Source organism: Lepidochelys kempii, chromosome 1 (genome assembly GCF_965140265.1).
Source record: "Lepidochelys kempii isolate rLepKem1 chromosome 1, rLepKem1.hap2, whole genome shotgun sequence".
NCBI classification, from domain to species: Eukaryota; Metazoa; Chordata; order Testudines; family Cheloniidae; genus Lepidochelys; species Lepidochelys kempii.
Window position 1 is genome coordinate 287769221 of NC_133256.1, and position 19084 is coordinate 287788304.

The 19084-nt window shown below is 41.6% G+C and overlaps 1 protein-coding gene across 9 annotated transcripts in view; it reads left to right on the forward strand.

The window, feature by feature from the left end:
* GRIP1 (glutamate receptor interacting protein 1) overlaps positions 1 to 19084 on the forward strand; it is a 550719-nt gene that overhangs the window by 459288 nt on the left and 72347 nt on the right. For all 9 annotated transcript variants that reach the window (XM_073327851.1, XM_073327853.1, XM_073327855.1 and 6 more), the window contains 2 exons: positions 15069 to 15216; positions 17144 to 17313. In XM_073327851.1, the coding sequence (XP_073183952.1) occupies positions 15069 to 15216; positions 17144 to 17313 (318 nt within the window). The remainder of the gene's footprint in view (positions 1 to 15068; positions 15217 to 17143; positions 17314 to 19084) is intronic.

Sequence of the window (19084 nt, forward strand, 5' to 3'; positions counted from 1 at the left end):
GACCAGATGGTATTTGCCCAAGAGCTCTGAAGGAACTCAAATATGAAATTGCAGAACTACTAACTGTAGTATGTAACATAAGATAGCTAATGTAATGCCAGTTTTTAAAAAGGGCTCTAGAGGCAATCTTGGCAATTACAGTCCAGTAAGTCTAACTTCAGCTTTGGGCAAATTGGTAGAAACTATAATAAAAAACAGAATTATCAAACATATAGATAAACATGATTGGTTGAGAAAGAGTCAACATGAGTTTTTTAAAGGGAAGTCATGCCTCACCAATCTATTCAAATTCTTTAGAGGTGTCAACAAGCATGTGGACAAGAGTAATCCAGTTGATACGGTGTAGTTGGATTTTCAGAAAGTACCCAGAAAGCCTTTGACAAGGTCGCTCACCAAAGGTTCTTAGGACACTAAGTGGTCAGCAGATAACAGGGAAGGTCCTTCTATGAATCTGTGACTTGTTAAAAGATAGGAAACAAAGGGTAGGAATAAACAGTCAGTTTTCACAATGGAGAGAGGTAAATAGCGGGGTCCCCTAAGGATCTGTACTGGAACCTGTGCTGTTCAACATATTCATAAATGGTCTAGAAAAGGGAGTGACCAGTGAGGTGGCAAAATTTGCAGATGTTACAAAATTATTCAAGATAGGTAAATCCGCAGATGACTGCAAAGACTTACAAAGGGATCTCACAAAACTGGGTGATTGGGCAACAAAATGCCAGACGAAATTCAATATTGTTAAGTGAAAAGTAATGCACTTTGAAAAAAATAATCCCAGACATGCACATAAAATGGTGGGTTCTAACTAGCTGTTACCACTAAAGAAAGATCTTGGAGGCACAATAGATAGTTCTCCAAAAACTTCAGCAGTGGTCAAAAAGACAAGCACAATGTTAGGAACTGTCAGGAAAGGGTAGCAAATAAGACAGAAAGTATAATACCACTATATAAATGCATGGTGTACACACATCTTGTAATACTGTACCGAGTTCTGGTCACCCCATCTCAAACAGCAGATAGTGGAACTGGAAAAGTTCAGAGAAGGGCAACAAAGATGATCAAGGCTATGGAACGATTTCCATACGAGGAAAGATTAAAAATATTAGGGCTATTCAGTTTAGAAAAGAGACAAATAAGGGAGGTATAATAGAGGTCTGTGAAATCATTAATTGTGTGGAAAGGGTGAATAAAGAAGTGTTATTTAACCTTTCCCATAATACAAAAAACAGGGGTTACCCGATGAAATTAATAGGCAGCAGGTATAATACAAATAAGAGGAAGTACCTGTTCAACAAAGCATAGTTAACCTGTGGAACTCATTGTCGTAGGATGTTGTGATGTCCAAAAACATAACTGCATTCGAAAAAGAACTAGATAAGTTCATGGAGTATAGATCCATCAATGGCTATTAGTAAAGATGGTCAGGGATGTAACCTCATGCTTGGGGTGACCCTAAACTCTGACAACCAGAAGCCAAGAGGGGAAGACAGAAGAGGATCACTCCAACTGCCCTGTTCACTACATTCCCCCTGAAGCTCTGATGCTGGCCACTGTCGAAAACATGATACCGGGCTAGATGGCCCATTGGTGTGACTCAGTATGGCGGTTCTTATGCTCTGATTACTCATTCTGGAGCCTTGATGGACCACACACATTTTCCAAAATCAGAGGCACTGGGAAAACACATGTTTTGGAAGGTTATACAGTGGGCCTCTGAGGTTGCCACAAACCCTTTGAACAAGAATGCCTTTTAATTTTTAAATAGCTGTTATATTATTAAATAAACTTGCGTGCTTCACTACCTGAATACTGCTTGCAGTTGTACAGTACCAGCTTACTCCATTCCAAAATATATTTTGGGGCTAAAGTGTCAGACATCGTTAAGCATATTAATATTTTCTTTATTCCCGTTCTTGAGGGAGAATTAGAAATACTGTTGATGATCTTGGCTTTTCAGCCTTCATTATTAGTGCTTGCTGGCTGAGGATGTTTCTAATTTCCCCACAAGATCTGAAATAAAAAAGGTTATTCTGTTTAATGAAGCAGGAATGAAGCCAGGGTGCAAACATTATTTTATCATAGTAAAACTGAATATAAATGCCAGTACTGTATGGTTTACTCATGACCTTTATAGACAGTAGAATATGAAGAATAGTATAATATTATGATTGATAATGGTCATTGCTGGCTGTAATGTTGCTCCCCTGCCCTTGAGATGCTGCAGACGTTTTCTCTGTAACAGCTGTGCTCTCTCTCCCTGTTACTACTACCGCTTTTTTCCTAAACCATTCAGCCTCCACCCAAGTCCCATTTTTTAAATAGACCCATATTAGTCCATGGCTAACACTGACGCTAGCTTTTTTGCAAAGTGAGGATTAGAGAGACAAGCCACCCTGGAGTGCATTATGGGAGTTTAAATAAAATATATAACCCCCTTGAAAGTTGGAGTGATGACATTAAGGAACCATCAACCATGTGTGGGAGAGGGGATAGTGAGGCTAGGTTAATCATCTGCTTGACATTAAATCTGAATTAATGAAATGCCATAACAATTAAAGTAAATGAGATTGAGAAAGAGAGAGAGAAGAATGAGCCAAACAAAGGATGACCAGATGTTAGTAATGAAAAATGCAGGGCTTGAATGTATTGGTAGGCCTCGGTATAGCATGCCAATATTCAAGCTGCCTCTCCCCACAGGACCCATTACTTGTGTCAAAAGCATAACCAAACAAAATAAGTGCCAAGGGCTTCCTCTCTTCCTGTCTTTGATAGACCTGCAGGGGAGCAAGACAACAGGGGAAGAGACAAGGGCACTGGTCGAGAGGGGATTGAAGGAACTGAGCTGAGGAAAGCTACCCTACCCCTGGAACTTGCTCACTTCCACTACAAAAGCAATCTGTGGCTTGAAAATGGGCCGATGGTCCCTTTAACGGTTTCCCTTTATGCAAGTGACCATGGAAACAGCACACAGTTGGAGGAGGCTGAAAAGGAGCCACCAGATTAGGATCTGAAAAGGGGGTGTTGGGCAATTAAGGGATTGTGGCACGGCAAGGAGATATGATTATTGGATTGTCAAGCATAGTAGATGGGGCGTGATAGCAAAGTACCACCATGTTCCCCCATTTTGACCACTGAGAAAGCCAGGACAACTTCAGTGTCTCCACAGTATTACAGGGAGGGGGCAGAGTGTGTTTTTGAAGGACATCAAGTGGGTGATAGTTCTAAAACAATGATCCTTAAACATACAATAAACAAACCAGAGAAAAGACAGCAAGATATATTAAGTGCAGTTTAAGATACTCTCTGACAATAATGAATGGGTTGTGAGCTAATGAAAAAAGTGAACATGAAAGAGCAAAGATTCCCTGAGTGCTTTTATATTGCTCCCATTGTCTTCAGCAAAGAAACTATGTGTAAGATACTGTGAAATTATCTGTACAGTTACTCTTGCTGCTAAAGCACAGGCCTTTGAAATAGGATTCCTAGGTTCTACTCCCAGCTCTGCCACAACCCTCCGGGACGTCTAGCAAGTATTGAGGCTAAAATTTTCAAATGCGGCCACTGATTTGGGGTGCCCAAGTAGACACATCTTGGCCCCGTTTCAGACTGCAGCTTTCATTGATTTCAGTTGGAGTTGTGTGTGCCCAGCAGTTCTGAAAATCAGGGCCAAGGCATGTCTCAGATTGGGCACCAAATCACTAACCACTTCTGAAAAATTGCACCTGAATATATCTCTGCCTCAGCCCCTCCATATGTAAAACACGGAGAATGATATTCGTGATATACTGCAGGACCAGCTCATGCTACCAGAAGATTGGAGCTGCTCTAGCTCCTATATCAATTCAACTTTATTTTGGCTCTTATACCGTGCTTATCACCATAGTATCTAATTGTCCCCCAGTAATGGATTAAGAACATGACAAACGTCTCATGACAAACATGTCCTCTCGTCTGTGTTTTGAAATTTACACATGCATGTGTTGCTCTCTGTTCATGTTAGAGAGGACAGGTCAAGGAAATGTGCCTTGCACTTGGATCAGGAGGTGGTGAGGTTTGTGATGGACCTTAGTACCTGGAGGAGTTAATTGCCCCGTCCTGGTCTGGCCCTTGAGGAAGCTCTGTCTCCTGTCCTTAGGGGCTGCAGTACATCTGGTTGCCACAGGGGGCTCCTGGCAGGAGTCCCTGCAGCATCTGAGGCGGCAGAGGGAGGAGGCATAGAGGAAGAAATGCAGGTTTCTGTGGAGTGAGGAAGAGAGGGTAGGGTAAGAGCTAAATTGAAGGGGAAGAGTTTGGGAATCACAGAGGGATAAAATTCGTTTCTCCCATGCTGTCCTCTACTGTGAAACGTCCCAATTCTTCATTCTCAAAGTGGGAGAAAGTAGGAGAGGAAAGAGAGTGCTTCTTTTTCTTTCCACTTCACCAACAACCTTCCTTATTACCACCAAAATGCTGCTCTGTGACACACCCAGCCACAGTGTCCCAGCTTTTCACTTTGAAGATCAGAGGAGTGCTGACGGAAGATGGAGGGAGGGGACACATTGCCACCTACAGCACCCACTGATCATCACAGAAGCATGGTGACGCTTAATGCACTTGTGCATCTAATGCACGTGTGAAGAGCTTTGAGATACCTGAAAAGAAGGCTAGTGCAATGGGAGAGTTATACACTGACAAAGCACTCCAGTTGCTTTGGAATGCTCTCAGCAGAGAATATTTGAGGGACATGGGCTACAGGTGTTTTCTGCAGTTTGTGCTATTAGTATCTCACTATGCTGAAAGTGCTTCTGGAAGGCTCAAAAACTAGGCTAGAAAGAATACCCTCTCTTCTTCTTTCAGGCTCAAAGTTTGCCTTATTTGCTACTAGAGGAAGCCTGTTTTACATGTAAGTGGTAAAAATGTCTGATTTTCCCCTTGGTTTGTGTGAGAGCACAAAGCTTACTTTGATCACTATGTTATCATACGAGGTGGAGAAGAATTTTCTGCTAGGGAAAGTCCTTCTTCACACAGCACACAGTCAATCTGTGGAACTCGATGCCAGAGGATATAGTGAAGGCCAAAAGTAGAACTGGGTTCAAAAAAGAATTAGATAAGTTCATGGAGGATAAGTCCATCAGTGGCTATTAGCCAAGATGGTAAGGGCCACAACCCCATGCTCCGGGTGTTCCTAAACTTCTGATTGCCAGAGGGACTGGATGACGGGATGGATCACTTGATACTTTGCCCTATTCTGTTCACTCCCTCAGAAGTATCTGGCATAGGCCACTGTCAGCATGCAGGATACTGGGGTAGATGGCCCATTGGCCTGGTACAGTATGACCATTTTTATGTTTTTATGAGGGAATAGCATGTCTCAGTATGCTCCAACAGCTTTTGTAAGCCAGTGACTTTAGAGTGGGGTATGAAAGCAGATCAAGGGTGATCATTTCCTCTACTCTATAGAGAGCAAGATGAGATGAACTGAGGAATATTTTGCATTTCTCTGGAAACACTTATGTAAGGAAAGTTGTCTTTTGGGCAGTGTGCTGGTGCCCATCACCAATGCCCTAGTCACAGTAAATGATGTATAAATAACAATGATGTGCCCAAAACAAAACAAAAGGAATTTCTCCTCTGCTTTCCTCTCCACTTTTGGTGCAAGTTTGGTTATGTTTCTACTTAGTCGTAAGTGCAGTGGTACCTTATCTTCCTTTATTGTATTTTTTTTTAAGTGCACAGGAGTCTTTAATTTCAGTGTTGGTGCTGAAAATCATGATCATGATCACACCTATGTATGCCAGCTGCTTTTCCTTACAGGGCTGCTTGGAACTTCAGAAGGCATTACCACCCATAGTGGTTGTTGACTGATAAGTCTCACCACTGTGACTGATACCATCTAGAGGTCTCATTGCTTTATTGAGCTTTTTCACTTTCATGACTTATTTCTTCCCAGCCATAATGATAGTAAGTAAGAGATCCACAGCACTGACTTGCAGCAATTTTGGGGGATGCTATTTTGGTGGGCAAGGAGTAGCAATAGTGAGTAGAGCTGGAAGATAGAGGAGCTATTGAATAGCCCTAGTATAATGGAGGAGCTGTGCTGTGTACTAACCATACACAGCAGAGATGCAGCTTGTCAGCTTGTGAAAGGAGGGGCTATTTGGGATAAGAGGCGCAGAGGGCGGGTCATGGGAGGAGATGCATAGCTGGCTGTGAAGAACTGGCCCTGTAAAAACCTGGATTGCAGCATGATGCTGTGTTTTGTTTTGTTTTGAAATCTCTGAGCTGCTGGAACATTTATACTACAGGATTAAGATGATCCAGGGGAGAATCACAAAAGTTTAGGGCCTGTGTGAACTCACTGAGTGAACCTCACTTTGCCCTGAGTTTCATGGGTTATGATCTTTTGTAGCCAATTTTCTGTATTAACAATTGATGCTACACAGAAGCAGCCATTTGCATTGCTCAAAGACCAGTTTTGTTGGTGAAACCAGGTGAAATTATGCTACATATTCTTGAGCACAATCTATTGATACTTTGTCTACTGACTGACTTTTTTAGTAGGACTGTCAATTAATTGCAGTTAACTCAAGCAATTAATTCAAAACAGATTAACTCAATTAAAAAAATTAATTGCAATTAATCACAGTTTTAATCACACTGTTAAACAATAACAGAATACCAATTGAAAATTTATTATAAATATTTTTGGATCTTTTTCTACATTTTCAAATATATTGATTTGAATTATAACACAATACAAAGTATACAGTGCTCACTTTATATTATTATTTTTATTACAAATATTTGCACTGTAAAAAAGATAAACAAAAGTATTTTTCAATTCACCTCATACAAGTACTGTAGTGAAATCTCTTTATCGTGAAAGTGCAATTTACAAATGTAGATTTTTTTTTTTTGCATAACTGTATTCAAATACAAAACAATGTAAAACTTTAGAGCTTACAAGTCCACTCCGTCCTACTTCTTGTTCAATCGCCAACACAAACAAGATTGTTTACATTTATGGGAGATAATGCTGCCCGCTTCTTATTTAGAATGTCATGTGAAAGTGAAAACAGGTGTTCGCATGGCACTTTTGTAGCAGGTATTGCAAGGTATTGACATGCCAGATATGCTACACGTTCGTATGTCCTGTCATGCTTTGGCCACCATTCCAGAGGACATGCTACCACACTGATGATGCTTGTTAAAAAAATAATGTGTTAATTAAATTTGTGACTGAACTTCTTGGGGGAGAATTGTATGTCTCCTTCTCCCTGGTTTTACTCACATTCTGCCATTATTTTGTGTTATGGCAGTCTTGGATAATGACCCAGCACATGTTGTTTGATTTAAGAACACTTTCACTGCAGGTTCGACAAAACACAAAGAAGGTACCAATGTGAGATTTCTAAAGGTAGCTATAGCACTTGACCCAAGGTTTAAGAATCTGAAGTGCCTTCCGAAATCTGACAGGGACAAGGTGTGGAGCATCCTGTCAGAAGTCTTAAAAGAGAAACACTCCAATGCAGAAACTTACAGAACCTGAACCACCAAAAAATAAAATCAACTAATCAACCTTGATGGCATCTGACTCAAATGATGAAAATGAATGTGCATCAGTCCGCACTGCTTTGGATTGTTTCTGAGAAAAACCCGTCATCAGCATGGAGGCGTGTCCTCTGGCATGATTGTCAAAGCATGAAGGGGCATACCAATGTTTAGCATATCTGCCATGTAAATACTTTGCAACACAGGCTACAACAGTGCCATGTGATCACCTGTTCTCGCTTTCAGGTGATATTGTAAATAAGAAGTGGGCAGCATTATCTCCCATAAATGTAAACAAACTTGTTTGTCTGAGCAATTGGCTGAATAAGAAGTAGGACTGAGTGGAATTGTAGGCTATAAAGTTTTACATTGCTTTGTTTTTGAGTGCAGTTATGTAACAAAAAAAATCTACATTTGTAAGTTGCACTTTTACAATAAAGAGATTTCACTACAGTACTTGTATGAGGTGAATTGAAAAATACTATTGCTTTTGTTTATCTTTTTTACAGTGCAAATAATTGTAATAAAAATGTATAATATAAAGAGCAGTGTACACTTTGTATTCTGTGTTGTAATTGAAATCAATTTATGTGAAAATGTAGAAAGCATCCAAAACATATTTAAATAAATGGGGTACTCTATTAACGGTGTAATTAAAACTGCAATGAATCACGATTATTTTTTTAATCTCACAATTAATCACAATTAATTTTTTTGATCGTTTGACAGCCCGACTGTTTACATATATACAGACATGCAGCACTCCTGTAAGAGGGCAAGGTGCTTCCTTTTCCACATTTCTGGAAACTGGCAGAGCTTTTCCATCAGTTTGGATCTCTTTTCTGATCAAAGGAACCCTGGGAACTGACAACGATCTCTCCTTTCACTTTGGGAGGAATCGGATTTTGTGAATGCCTGCGATTCATGTACTGATGATCAGTTGCCATTAGAAACCCACATGTTTAAATATCCTGTTGACCTCGAACAGCTACTGTGGGTGGTTTTACTTTTCTTTTTGGCTCACTGCATTTTTACTGGCTTTGGTCAGAGAAGCACAACAAAAAAGAGCTATGCAGGCTTTGCTGTTTATCTCTCTCAGGTGAACAGATTGTAGAACTTTGGAGCACCTAAGATTGTAGAACTTTGGGAGATGCCACCGGAAAACCCAAATAACACACCGAATAACAGTAGTAGTCTTTGAGTAGCTGTGTGTTTCAACAGCTGCTGCCCTCTTAAGCTCAACAGACTGTGTGAAATCCCTCCCTCTTCTCTATTTTAAAACTGTTTTATAATGATTATTTCCAACTTGTCTTAATGGTGATGGTTATGCCTGTCCTTTTAAGATGATAGCCTTTTACCTAAAAAATCAGAGCTCCCAAACAAGCAACCTCCCTATCTCTTCCGTTTATACAAGAGAAAAGTGGAGAGCACATACAGTTAGAAATAGGGCTCGAAATCTCTCCAGAAACACTGTTCTCATGTCATTTCAGCACTTCCTAGCTGAAACCAGAGGGTACTAGTAGACTTTGAACAGAAAAAAATTAAAAGTTAACAAGACTTTTTGAACCTTGCAAATTGTTCACTTTGCATTTGGTTTGGGATGAGGGATGACTTATTTTATCCAGACCTGTTCGCCCATCGCTGTTTGAGTCAGGAGCCGCTTTACCTCGAAACATACCATTCCGTGGCACGGGACCCTCAACAACAGGGGCCCCCAAAACATAGCATGGGAACTAGGGGCACCGGGGGTGCTGCAGAACCCCCAAATTTTATATGGGGCTCCTCTGCCGCCCTGCGCCCAGGGTCCCTGCTGCCACCCCGCACCCAAGGCTCTGTGGGCTCTGCTGCCACCCCATACCCAGGGCTCTGCGGGCTCTGCTGCTGCCCCGTTGGCCAGCCCAGCGAAGTGGGCAGAGACCCGCGTGGGCTGAACACCCACCTGATGGTGAGGGGTGGGGCACGGCTCCATCAGCAGCCACCTGAGCGCCCTGCTGCCTCCGCACGCTGATCTCTGCTCGTCTCTCCTGACCTCTGGGTCCTTGCAAAGCAAGCGGCTGTGATCACCATTAGCCACCGCGGCCACGCTGCAGCTCCCATGGCCGGACTTAGGCACCTCCCTGTCTCCCCAGGACCCGGGCTGGTTCTGTGCTCCTAACAATATTTTTTAACATAAGCGGTGTGGGGCAGCAGCAGAGCCCCACATAAAACGTGGAGGTGCTGCAGCACCCCCTGCACTCAGGGCCGCTGATGGGGGGACAAAGGGGCAGCTACCTCAGGGTCCAGCAATTTAAAAGGCCCGGGGCTCCCAGCCACCGCCATCACTACCGTTGGGAGTGGGGGGGGCGGGCGAAAATGAAACTGCGCACAGGGCCCCACTAACTCTAAACCTGCCACTGGTTTGAGTAGTACATTAAATATGATAGGCCTTTTTGCTAATGATCAAAGTTAACAAGCAAAAACGGTTCCCTACTATTTATTTGAAGAAATATGAATCTAGGCAAGGTTGTTGTTAGCATGCAGAAAGTAATTTCAAAGCCTCTGGGAGGTTTTAATCAAGCCTTGTATACTGATTGAGATGCACTGCTCAGAAGTGGGGAAACTGATTAACGAAATAAAAATTCTAGAGTGTTTTCCATGCAAACATTCATCAGTATATCTTATATAATTACATAGCCAGGAAATCAACACGGTGTGTAAATGCTTCAGTCATGGTGTAAATATCTTAATGACTGAAACATCTTTAGACATGAATAATTTATATCTGTATGGATTCATTTTTCATACCCATGCTTTACTTCAACATGATAAACTAACCCTTCTCTGTCAGGGGATATGCACTTGATTATCCTTTCCAGATTTCTCTTTCTTGTGCTTATTTTTCTCAGTTGGACACACTCCATTTCTTTTCTTCTGCTTTCTCTAATGTAGTTATCTTATTTATTCACCTTGTCTACCTTAGTTTAGTTTACCTTCCCAGTACATCTCAACAGACATCTGGAAATGCTGCCAGGGCATAAGCTGATTTTTCCTTTTACAAGTAACTTTGCCAGCACTGCAGCAGCATCTTGAGACATTGACTCAGTATCACCAGATGACATTAGCATCTTCTTTTTTCCTTGTTGTTGTAGGGGAGACATAGATTATGGGAAGTACTTTCTAGTGACAGGCCAATGCCAGGTTAAAGTTTATCACTTGAAGAATCTTTATTGGTACAGCCCTTTGCCACAATATTTATGACAAAAATGGCTTTCTTATTTACAGAGTACCATAAAATACGGATGCTTAAATAATTTGTTTGTAGTTCCAAACATCAGTAGACAAAATTAGCTGAAAAAATGACAACAAGCACAGGACTGGGAGCCAGGAGTTCATAAATTCTAGTCTCTGCAATGAACACTTTCTGCCGCCATAGGCAAGTTAACTAGGGAAAAATTTTCAAAAGGATACTTCTGGGTGCCTCTGTTTTGGGAGCTCAACTTGAGTCATTTTTGGCCTGATTTTCAGAGTTGCTAAGTGCCTTCTACTTCCATTGATTTTAATAGTACATATGGATGTCCAGTACCTCTGGAAATCAGGCCCAAGGGGTCTCAGTTGGGCACAAAATTGAGGCACCCCAAATCAGTGGCCACTCTTGGAAATGTTAGCCTTAATTTCTCTACCTGAATTTTCCATCTGCAAGAAGGGGATGATAATATCAATCTACTTCACAGGAGGTTTTGTGAAGAATAATTAGCTAATACCTCTAACATAATGAACAATTCCACCCCACCCCTCTTTCTTCTCTTCACTCCCATTCATTCCTGTATACTAGTTATGAGGACCACCTGACCTCCATTACTTAATAGCATTTCCAGTTCTGTTTGTTTACTTCCCACACACGTTCTCCCCTGTATTTATGCTTTGGGACAATAATACAACATTTCACATTCTTAATCTTCGAGTACCTGTTTAGTGCTTTTTTCTTGGCCACTTGTTGAGTTACTGTCTTTGGCTTGTTCTTGGAACATCCCAATGTGTCGAAAGAATAGTAAATATGGCAGGGGACCAGCTTGGCTTAACGGTGAAGTCCTAGCGGATCTTAAACATAAAAAAGAAGCTTACAAGAAGTGGAAGGTTGGACATATGACCAGGGAAGAGTATAAAAATATTGCTCGGGCATGTAGGAATGAAATCAGGAGGGCCAAATCGCACCTGGAGCTGCAGCTAGCGAGAGATGTCAAGAGTAACAAGAAGGGTTTCTTCAGGTATGTTGGCAACAAGAAGAAAGCCAAGGAAAGTGTGGGTCCCTTAATGAATGAGGGAAGCAACCTAGTGACAGAGGATATGGAAAAAGCTAATGTACTCAAAGCTTTTTTTGCCTCTGTCTTCACGAACAAGGTCAGCTCCCAGACTGCTGCGCTGGGCATCACAACATGGGGAAGAGATGGCCAGCCCTCTGTGGAGATAGAGGTGGTTAGGGACTATTTAGAAAAGCTGGACGTGCACAAGTCCATGGGGCCGGACGAGTTGCATCCGAGAGTGCTAAAGGAATTGGCGGCTGTGATTGCAGAGCCATTGGCCATTATCTTTGAAAACTCGTGGCGAACGGGGGAAGTCCCAGATGACTGGAAAAAGGCTAATGTCGTGCCAATCTTTAAAAAAGGGAAGAAGGAGGATCCTGGGAACTACAGGCCAGTCAGCCTCACCTCAGTCCCCGGAAAAATCATGGAGCAGGTCCTCAAAGAATCAATTCTGAAGCACTTGCATGAGAGGAAAGTGATCAGGAACAGTCAGCATGGATTCACCAAGGGAAGGTCATGCCTGACTAATCTAATCGCCTTCTATGATGAGATTACTGGTTCTGTGGATGAAGGGAAAGCAGTGGATGTATTTTTTCTTGACTTTAGCAAAGCTTTTGACATGGTCTCCCACAGTATTCTTGTCAGCAAGTTAAAGAAGTATGGGCTGGATGAATGCACTATAAGGTGGGTAGAAAGTTGGCTAGATTGTCGGGCTCAATGGGTAGTGATCAATGGCTCCATGTCTAGTTGGCAGCCGGTGTCAAGTGGAGTGCCCCAGGGGTTGGTCTTGGGGCCGGTTTTGTTCAATATCTTCATAAATGATCTGGAGGATGGTGTGGATTGCACTCTCAGCAAATTTGCGGATGATACTAAACTGGGAGGAGTGGTAGATATGCTGGAGGGCAGGGATAGGATACAGAGGGACCTAGACAAATTGGAGGATTGGGCCAAAAGAAATCTGATGAGGTTCAATAAAGATAAGTGCAGGGTCCTGCACTTAGGACGGAAGAACCCAATGCACAGCTACAGACTAGGGACCAAATGGCTAGGCAGCAGTTCTGCAGAAAAGGACCTAGGGGTGACAGTGGACGAGAAGCTGGATATGAGTCAGCAGTGTGCCCTTGTTGCCAAGAAGGCCAATGGCATGGGATGTATAAGTAGGGGCATAGTGAGCAGATCGAGGGACGTGATCGTCCCCCTCTATTCGACATTGGTGAGGCCTCATCTGGAGTACTGTGTCCAGTTTTGGGCCCCACACTACAAGAAGGATGTGGATAAATTGGAGAGAGTCCAGCGAAGGGCAACACAAATGATTAGGGGTCTGGAACACATGACTTATGAGGAGAGGCTGAGGGAACTGGGATTGTTTAGTCTGTGGAAGAGAAGAATGAGGGGGGATTTGATAGCTGCTTTCAACTACCTGAGAGGTGGTTCCAGAGAGGATGGTTCTAGACTATTCTCAGTGGTAGAAGAGGACAGGACAAGGAGTAAAAAACTTTTTCACTAGGAGGGTGGTGAAACACTGGAATGCATTACCTAGGGAGGTGGTAGAATCTCCTTCCTTAGAAGTTTTTAAGGTCAGGCTTGACAAAGCTCTGGCTGGGATGATTTAACTGGGGATTGGTCCTGCTTTTGAGCAGGGGGTTGGACTAGATGACCTCCTGAAGTCCCTTTCCAACCCTGATATTCTATGATTCTATGATTGGATAGTTCCTTCTCCTTGTCAAGGATAGGACATATATTGCACATGTGTCTTGAATCACACCATCACATTCTTCCTCTTCTACAGAATTCCATTTTCTGTCACACTTTGTGTATTGGAATTACATGACTGATTCTTTAAGATTCAGTAAAAGACCTCATGTCCCCTTTACCTTTTCCTAGCTAGTTTAAATCCCAGCTAATAAACACTACCAATTTCAGTCCCAGCAGCTTCTATGTAGACTGTCACATCTAAACATGTGCCTCTCCTCACATCAGGCATCCCAGTGTTCTGTGAACGAAAACTCCTTCTTTACATCCATTAAGTTTACTGCAATGTTAATATTCTCCTTTCTCCACTGCTGCTTGGCACTGGGAGCACCTCTGAAAAAATCATTTACTTCGTCCCAGTTTTCAGTTGAGGTCTTACATCCCTGAAATGCATCTTCATTTTATCAAATCTCCCTTCACCTGTCTCATTTGTTGCCTGATTGTCAATAGTTGGTAGGGATTCCCCAGTTATTTTTCAGAATATACTTCACTCTTATTATCACATGCTTTATCTTGGCATTCAGGAGCCAGACTACCGTCTTTTTCCCTTGATCTGGGTAACAAATATTTTGGGCTTAGTTCCTCAACACAGAGTCACTAATTAGATTCATTTGCTGCTTTTTCTTTCTGTTTTCTATTCAGTGCTTTCTTCTTGGCCAGTTGTTGAGTTACTATTTTTGGACTGTTCTTTCTCCTTTTTAAGGACAGGGCATCTATGGCAGGTGTCTCTTGAATCATTCCACACACCTTTCTCTTCTGCTCTTCATATTATTTCTAGTTGCCATACTGTCACCTTCTTCCATTTTCTCCACAATGGTCTTTTCCGTTATCTCAGCCTGAGTCTCTGGTGATTCCACCTCTCATCAAATGTTCCTTCACCTTTTTCTCTCAGTCATTTCAGTTACTATAAAAGGCCCTCCACTTCTCCAAAACTAAACCAGCTTGCACTTTTATACATTTTATACTTTTATACCTATTCACTTCCTATATAGTTAGCTCTACTGGTCTTCATTCAGATATTGAAACATCTTTAACTTTTCACTGCCTTAGTTACTTAAATAGCATTCTATGTCCCTGATGAATTTTTATTTCAGTTGTTGTCTCTTAGCAAGTCATTCTGTTCTTTCTTTCCATCTCAGAATTGCATCTGTCTGCTGCTTCATAGGGTTGTTCGAGTCAGAACTCTCGTGTGCCTAACCTCCACACCTTGTTATCAACAATGACTTTACTGCCCTCTCTTGAGCTTTCAAGCAAAGCATCACAGCCCTAGAAACTCACCTGTTCTCACTTTCATTCATTCCACACTCACAATATAGGCTCCCTAGTTAATTCTTTAAACCCCATAATCGCTCCCTCTGGAACTCCCCAGTCCAATGTGCTTTTCCTGTTTGCGGCCTAGAGAAATACAGTAATGGTAGAGATTTTCTGTGAAAATGAAACATGAAAATGGCACAGATACCAAATTGGTGTAATACTGAAATACTCTTTTTGGTCTAATTTTAACAGATTCGGTAGCAACAGCATCTGGACCATTGCTAGTCGAAGTTGCCAAAACTCCTGGTGCTGCTCTTGGGGTTGCACTAACCACCTCGATGTGCTGCAACAAACAGGTCATTGTCATAGACAAAATCAAATCTGCAAGTATTGCAGACAGGTGAGTGCTACAGAAGACTCTAAATTATAGGATTACGCATCCATTTTATATCTTATCAGTATTTTTGTTGCTGTTTAAAAAAATTTCCCTTGGCATTTTAGATGAATTTGACTGAAGAAGACGCTCTCAAGCTTGTTAGTGTTTAAAATTAACCCCTCTTGGCAGACAGTAGCTCTGTAATGTAGAGCTTTTAAAAAGATTCTCAGACACCATTTTACTTTTGCTCATTCACACGGCATTAAACTACAGAAAAAACAAACCAACCCCCAACAATACCCTATGTCATCCCATAAACAAACACTATCTCCTCTTTCTAGTATGTCTGAACCTGTTTGCTTATGTTGTGCTGCACAGTAATTTGAAGGTTTGCTTGGTTTTTTAAAATATAATGCTGCAGCAGTGATTAGCATTAAAAATAAATACCCTGCTGCAATTCTTAAAGTAAGTCCCACAGTATGAAACCTCTGTCAAAGTAAGTACATTCTGAGACTTAGCAACCATGAAGTGCTCTTTTAGGGTGCATCATTCATTCTTGTGGCACAGTGAAATGGAACTCCTTATACTTGGATTTTTTTCTTATTAGTATTTTAGAATACCACTGAGGTATTAGAAAGACTGGCTTCTGTATTTTAGAGTTATTTGATAAGGAAAATCCCTTTTTCAGCTCCATTTGAAAAATTCCACGTGAGATAAAATTATATTTACAAATGGAAAAAAAATGATTAGATACTTTCCCCCAGATCAGTGGTGGGGAACTTGCGGCCCATGGGCTGCACACGGCCCGTCAGGGTAATCCACTGGTGAGCTGCCAGACAATTTGTTTACATTTGCACAGCCGCCCGCGGCTCCCAGTGGCTGTGGTTCGCGGTTAGTAGCTCCCAGCACAGCCCTGTGCTGCTTCCCGCAGCTCCCATTGGCTGGGAACGGTGAACCATGGCCACTGGGAGCTGCAAGCGGCTGTGCAAATGTAAACAAACTGTCCGGTGGCCCACCAGTGGATTACCCTGACAGGCCGCAGGTTGTCCACCACTGCCCCAGATGGTGTAATCGCTGTACTAAAGCTGTGGGATCTTTTTTTAAAATTTGCCTTAAATATTATGTTTCAGCAGCAAATTTCTCCTGCATGTCCCCAGCCACCCTTCCTTGTAATTCCTCTTTGAAAATGGTGCTGTTAGTAGCACCCACTTGTAACAGTGAGTCTACAGCTCCACTGTGGGCTTTACCCTACAGTAGAACCTTTGAGAGTGACGGCCATTGATCCAGAGGGGTTCTCCAGCTCAATGGTGCAGGATGCTTTAATTTTCTCCCTCTGTTTTTTTCCCATTCCACAGGGGGTAACCAATTAAAGGAGCTGTCCACTTGACTGGTACGTCGGGATGCTGACTGCTGTGTTTGCATTTCTCAACTCATCCAGTAGCCAGTCTCTTGAGTGCAGCAAGATGTAGCAGCTAGCCCCCTCCCCACCCCACTCCTCGAGTCACCATGCCAGCCCTGGTTTCATTATTTGTTTGACTACTGCATAATTTCATCATCATTTACAGCTTTTGTACTAATAAATGTTTAACTATGAATAACTCAAAAAATGATGAACTGGGTGCTTGTGTGAGGGATATGAGCAGGCTTGCTGAGTCTCCTTAAGCTCTTCTCATTTATTCTGCTGCCATTCACACATATACTAGTAGTCAACTAGTATCCCATTCCAGTTCTGTGAGTGATGTCTTGACATATACTGTATTTACCGACTTGTATTTAAGATTTGTACTAATTGACTTAAAGTTTGGCCAGTGACAATCCTTATAAAATATTAAATTTTTCTCTCTAAAAATACACAGTCTCATAATTGCCATGACCAATTTGAAGGCTATAAAACTCATATACCAAGCAAAGAGCACAATTTATCATACTGAGTTTTTCTCCCTTTGTATAGATGTGGTGCATTACATGTAGGAGACCATATTCTGTCCATCGATGGTACCAGCATGGAGTACTGTACATTGGCAGAAGCAACACAGTTCTTGGCTAATACAGCAGACAATGTCAAACTTGAGATCCTTCCTCACCATCAGACTCGGCTAGCATTGAAGGGACCAGAACACGGTAAGGGGATCTGTAACACTAGATCCTACTTCCTCTTTCTTGCATGTTCATATCTACTGCCATTGCTGTAACTCAGGGAAAAGATATTGAGGCAATTTTATCTGTAACCTTTCTTTTCAGCTCTCCAGGTTATGCTTCTGAAAACCCCTAGCAAGCTGTGTACTGTTTGTTTACCTCAATCTATCCTCAGAAATCCCTAAAAATAAGGAGAAAATGTTTTGCTGAAAGTGCCCCTGCATAGTTCCAGTCATATTAAAAAAAGAGAGTTGGTGAATATACCTTTGTAGTATATGCAAAGATATCTTTCTAGGGGAGCTCTCCCTAGACAACGAGGCAGATGCCTTAAATTAACCAGAAGAGCCCAAATGTTTTGAGTATAGACTCCCAGGTGGTGTTACTTAAAAATCACAGCCTACTCAAGAGGAAACATGCTTTATTGAAACAAATGTACCCTTGGGAACAATCCTTCATTGGCTGAGAGATGGACTGGATGATACAAGAGTACTTTGCATCACTATCTTCTATGATCTGTTGAGTCATTAAGGCTCTCACTGCTGAACGCAGTTATCGTTCACCCTAGAATGTGCTCTGAATTATGAACTGGCAAAAAAAAAAAAAACACACCCAACCCAAAACCAACCAAAATATCTAAAGAGAGTTAATGGATGAATAAAGGGTTTATCCAATAATAATAATAATAAAAAAAGCAAGAGACCCCATTTGTTTTTAAGGTTTTTTTCTTTTATATTGGGATGCCAAGCTCATTCCTTTGTCTACTGCTGCCCCATAAATTTTACTGCAGCATTAAGAAGTCCTGGACTGGAATAGCTCAATGAATTACTAATGTACATGCTATAGGTTTATACAGAATTCTTATTGAATTGGAATGATCATTCTGCAAGATATGGAAATGTAATTTGTATGGTTTTCCACCTCATAGGACACTTTTTACATCTATCCACAGTTCAAGAGAAAAAACAGCAAGAGCTGCCAGATAATTTCCTGCTGGAAGCAGCCTTTTTAATTAAACAGGGCTCATAGCAACCTGAATATAATGAAAATCCGCCTGGCCATATTATTCTTATCAGATTTTAATTTTTACACCATGGTTAAAGCTCAGAAATTGACATAGATTATCAGAAGAAGAATCAGTTGAATTTGAAAAGTTATGATAGGAAACTACAATAAGTTTGATTCATTAAAACAAAATATTGAGATAGATTGTTACTAGGGCTGCTGGGATTTTCTTGGCCGCATTACCCTGCTTGATATGTAAGTTTTTATAGACTTCTTCAGGGTTACTTTTATTAGAATTAGATCAGTGAGCTGTTCAGGCCTTGGTCTATTGGACTGTGAGGTGAAGCTTAGTGGTTCTGTCCAGGAACTGAATGTCCTAATTTCACTGCAGGTGACCCTCAGATGGTTTATAATGTGGTGTTGGCAAAACATCTTTTATTTTTTAAGTCCAATATATTCCTTTCCTTTTACCTTCCCTTACCTGCCCTTTGTTGTAGCGAAACATTCCACTGGGGTTGGGGCGGGCGAGGGAGGGCAATCTCTATTTAGATACAAAAGATTTAATGTATTCAGCCAAGAAAGAGATCCTACTTCTATAATATAAAATGGAGGAAAACTATAGCTTTTCCTCTGGCATTTAGTTAGGCCTTGGACCAAATGCAGCTCATAGTGTTTGACAAATCCCACCTGATCTTTTACTACAAAGGTGAAGCCAAAGGCGAATACAGGCAGTGCTTAATTTGTTCTAGGGTTT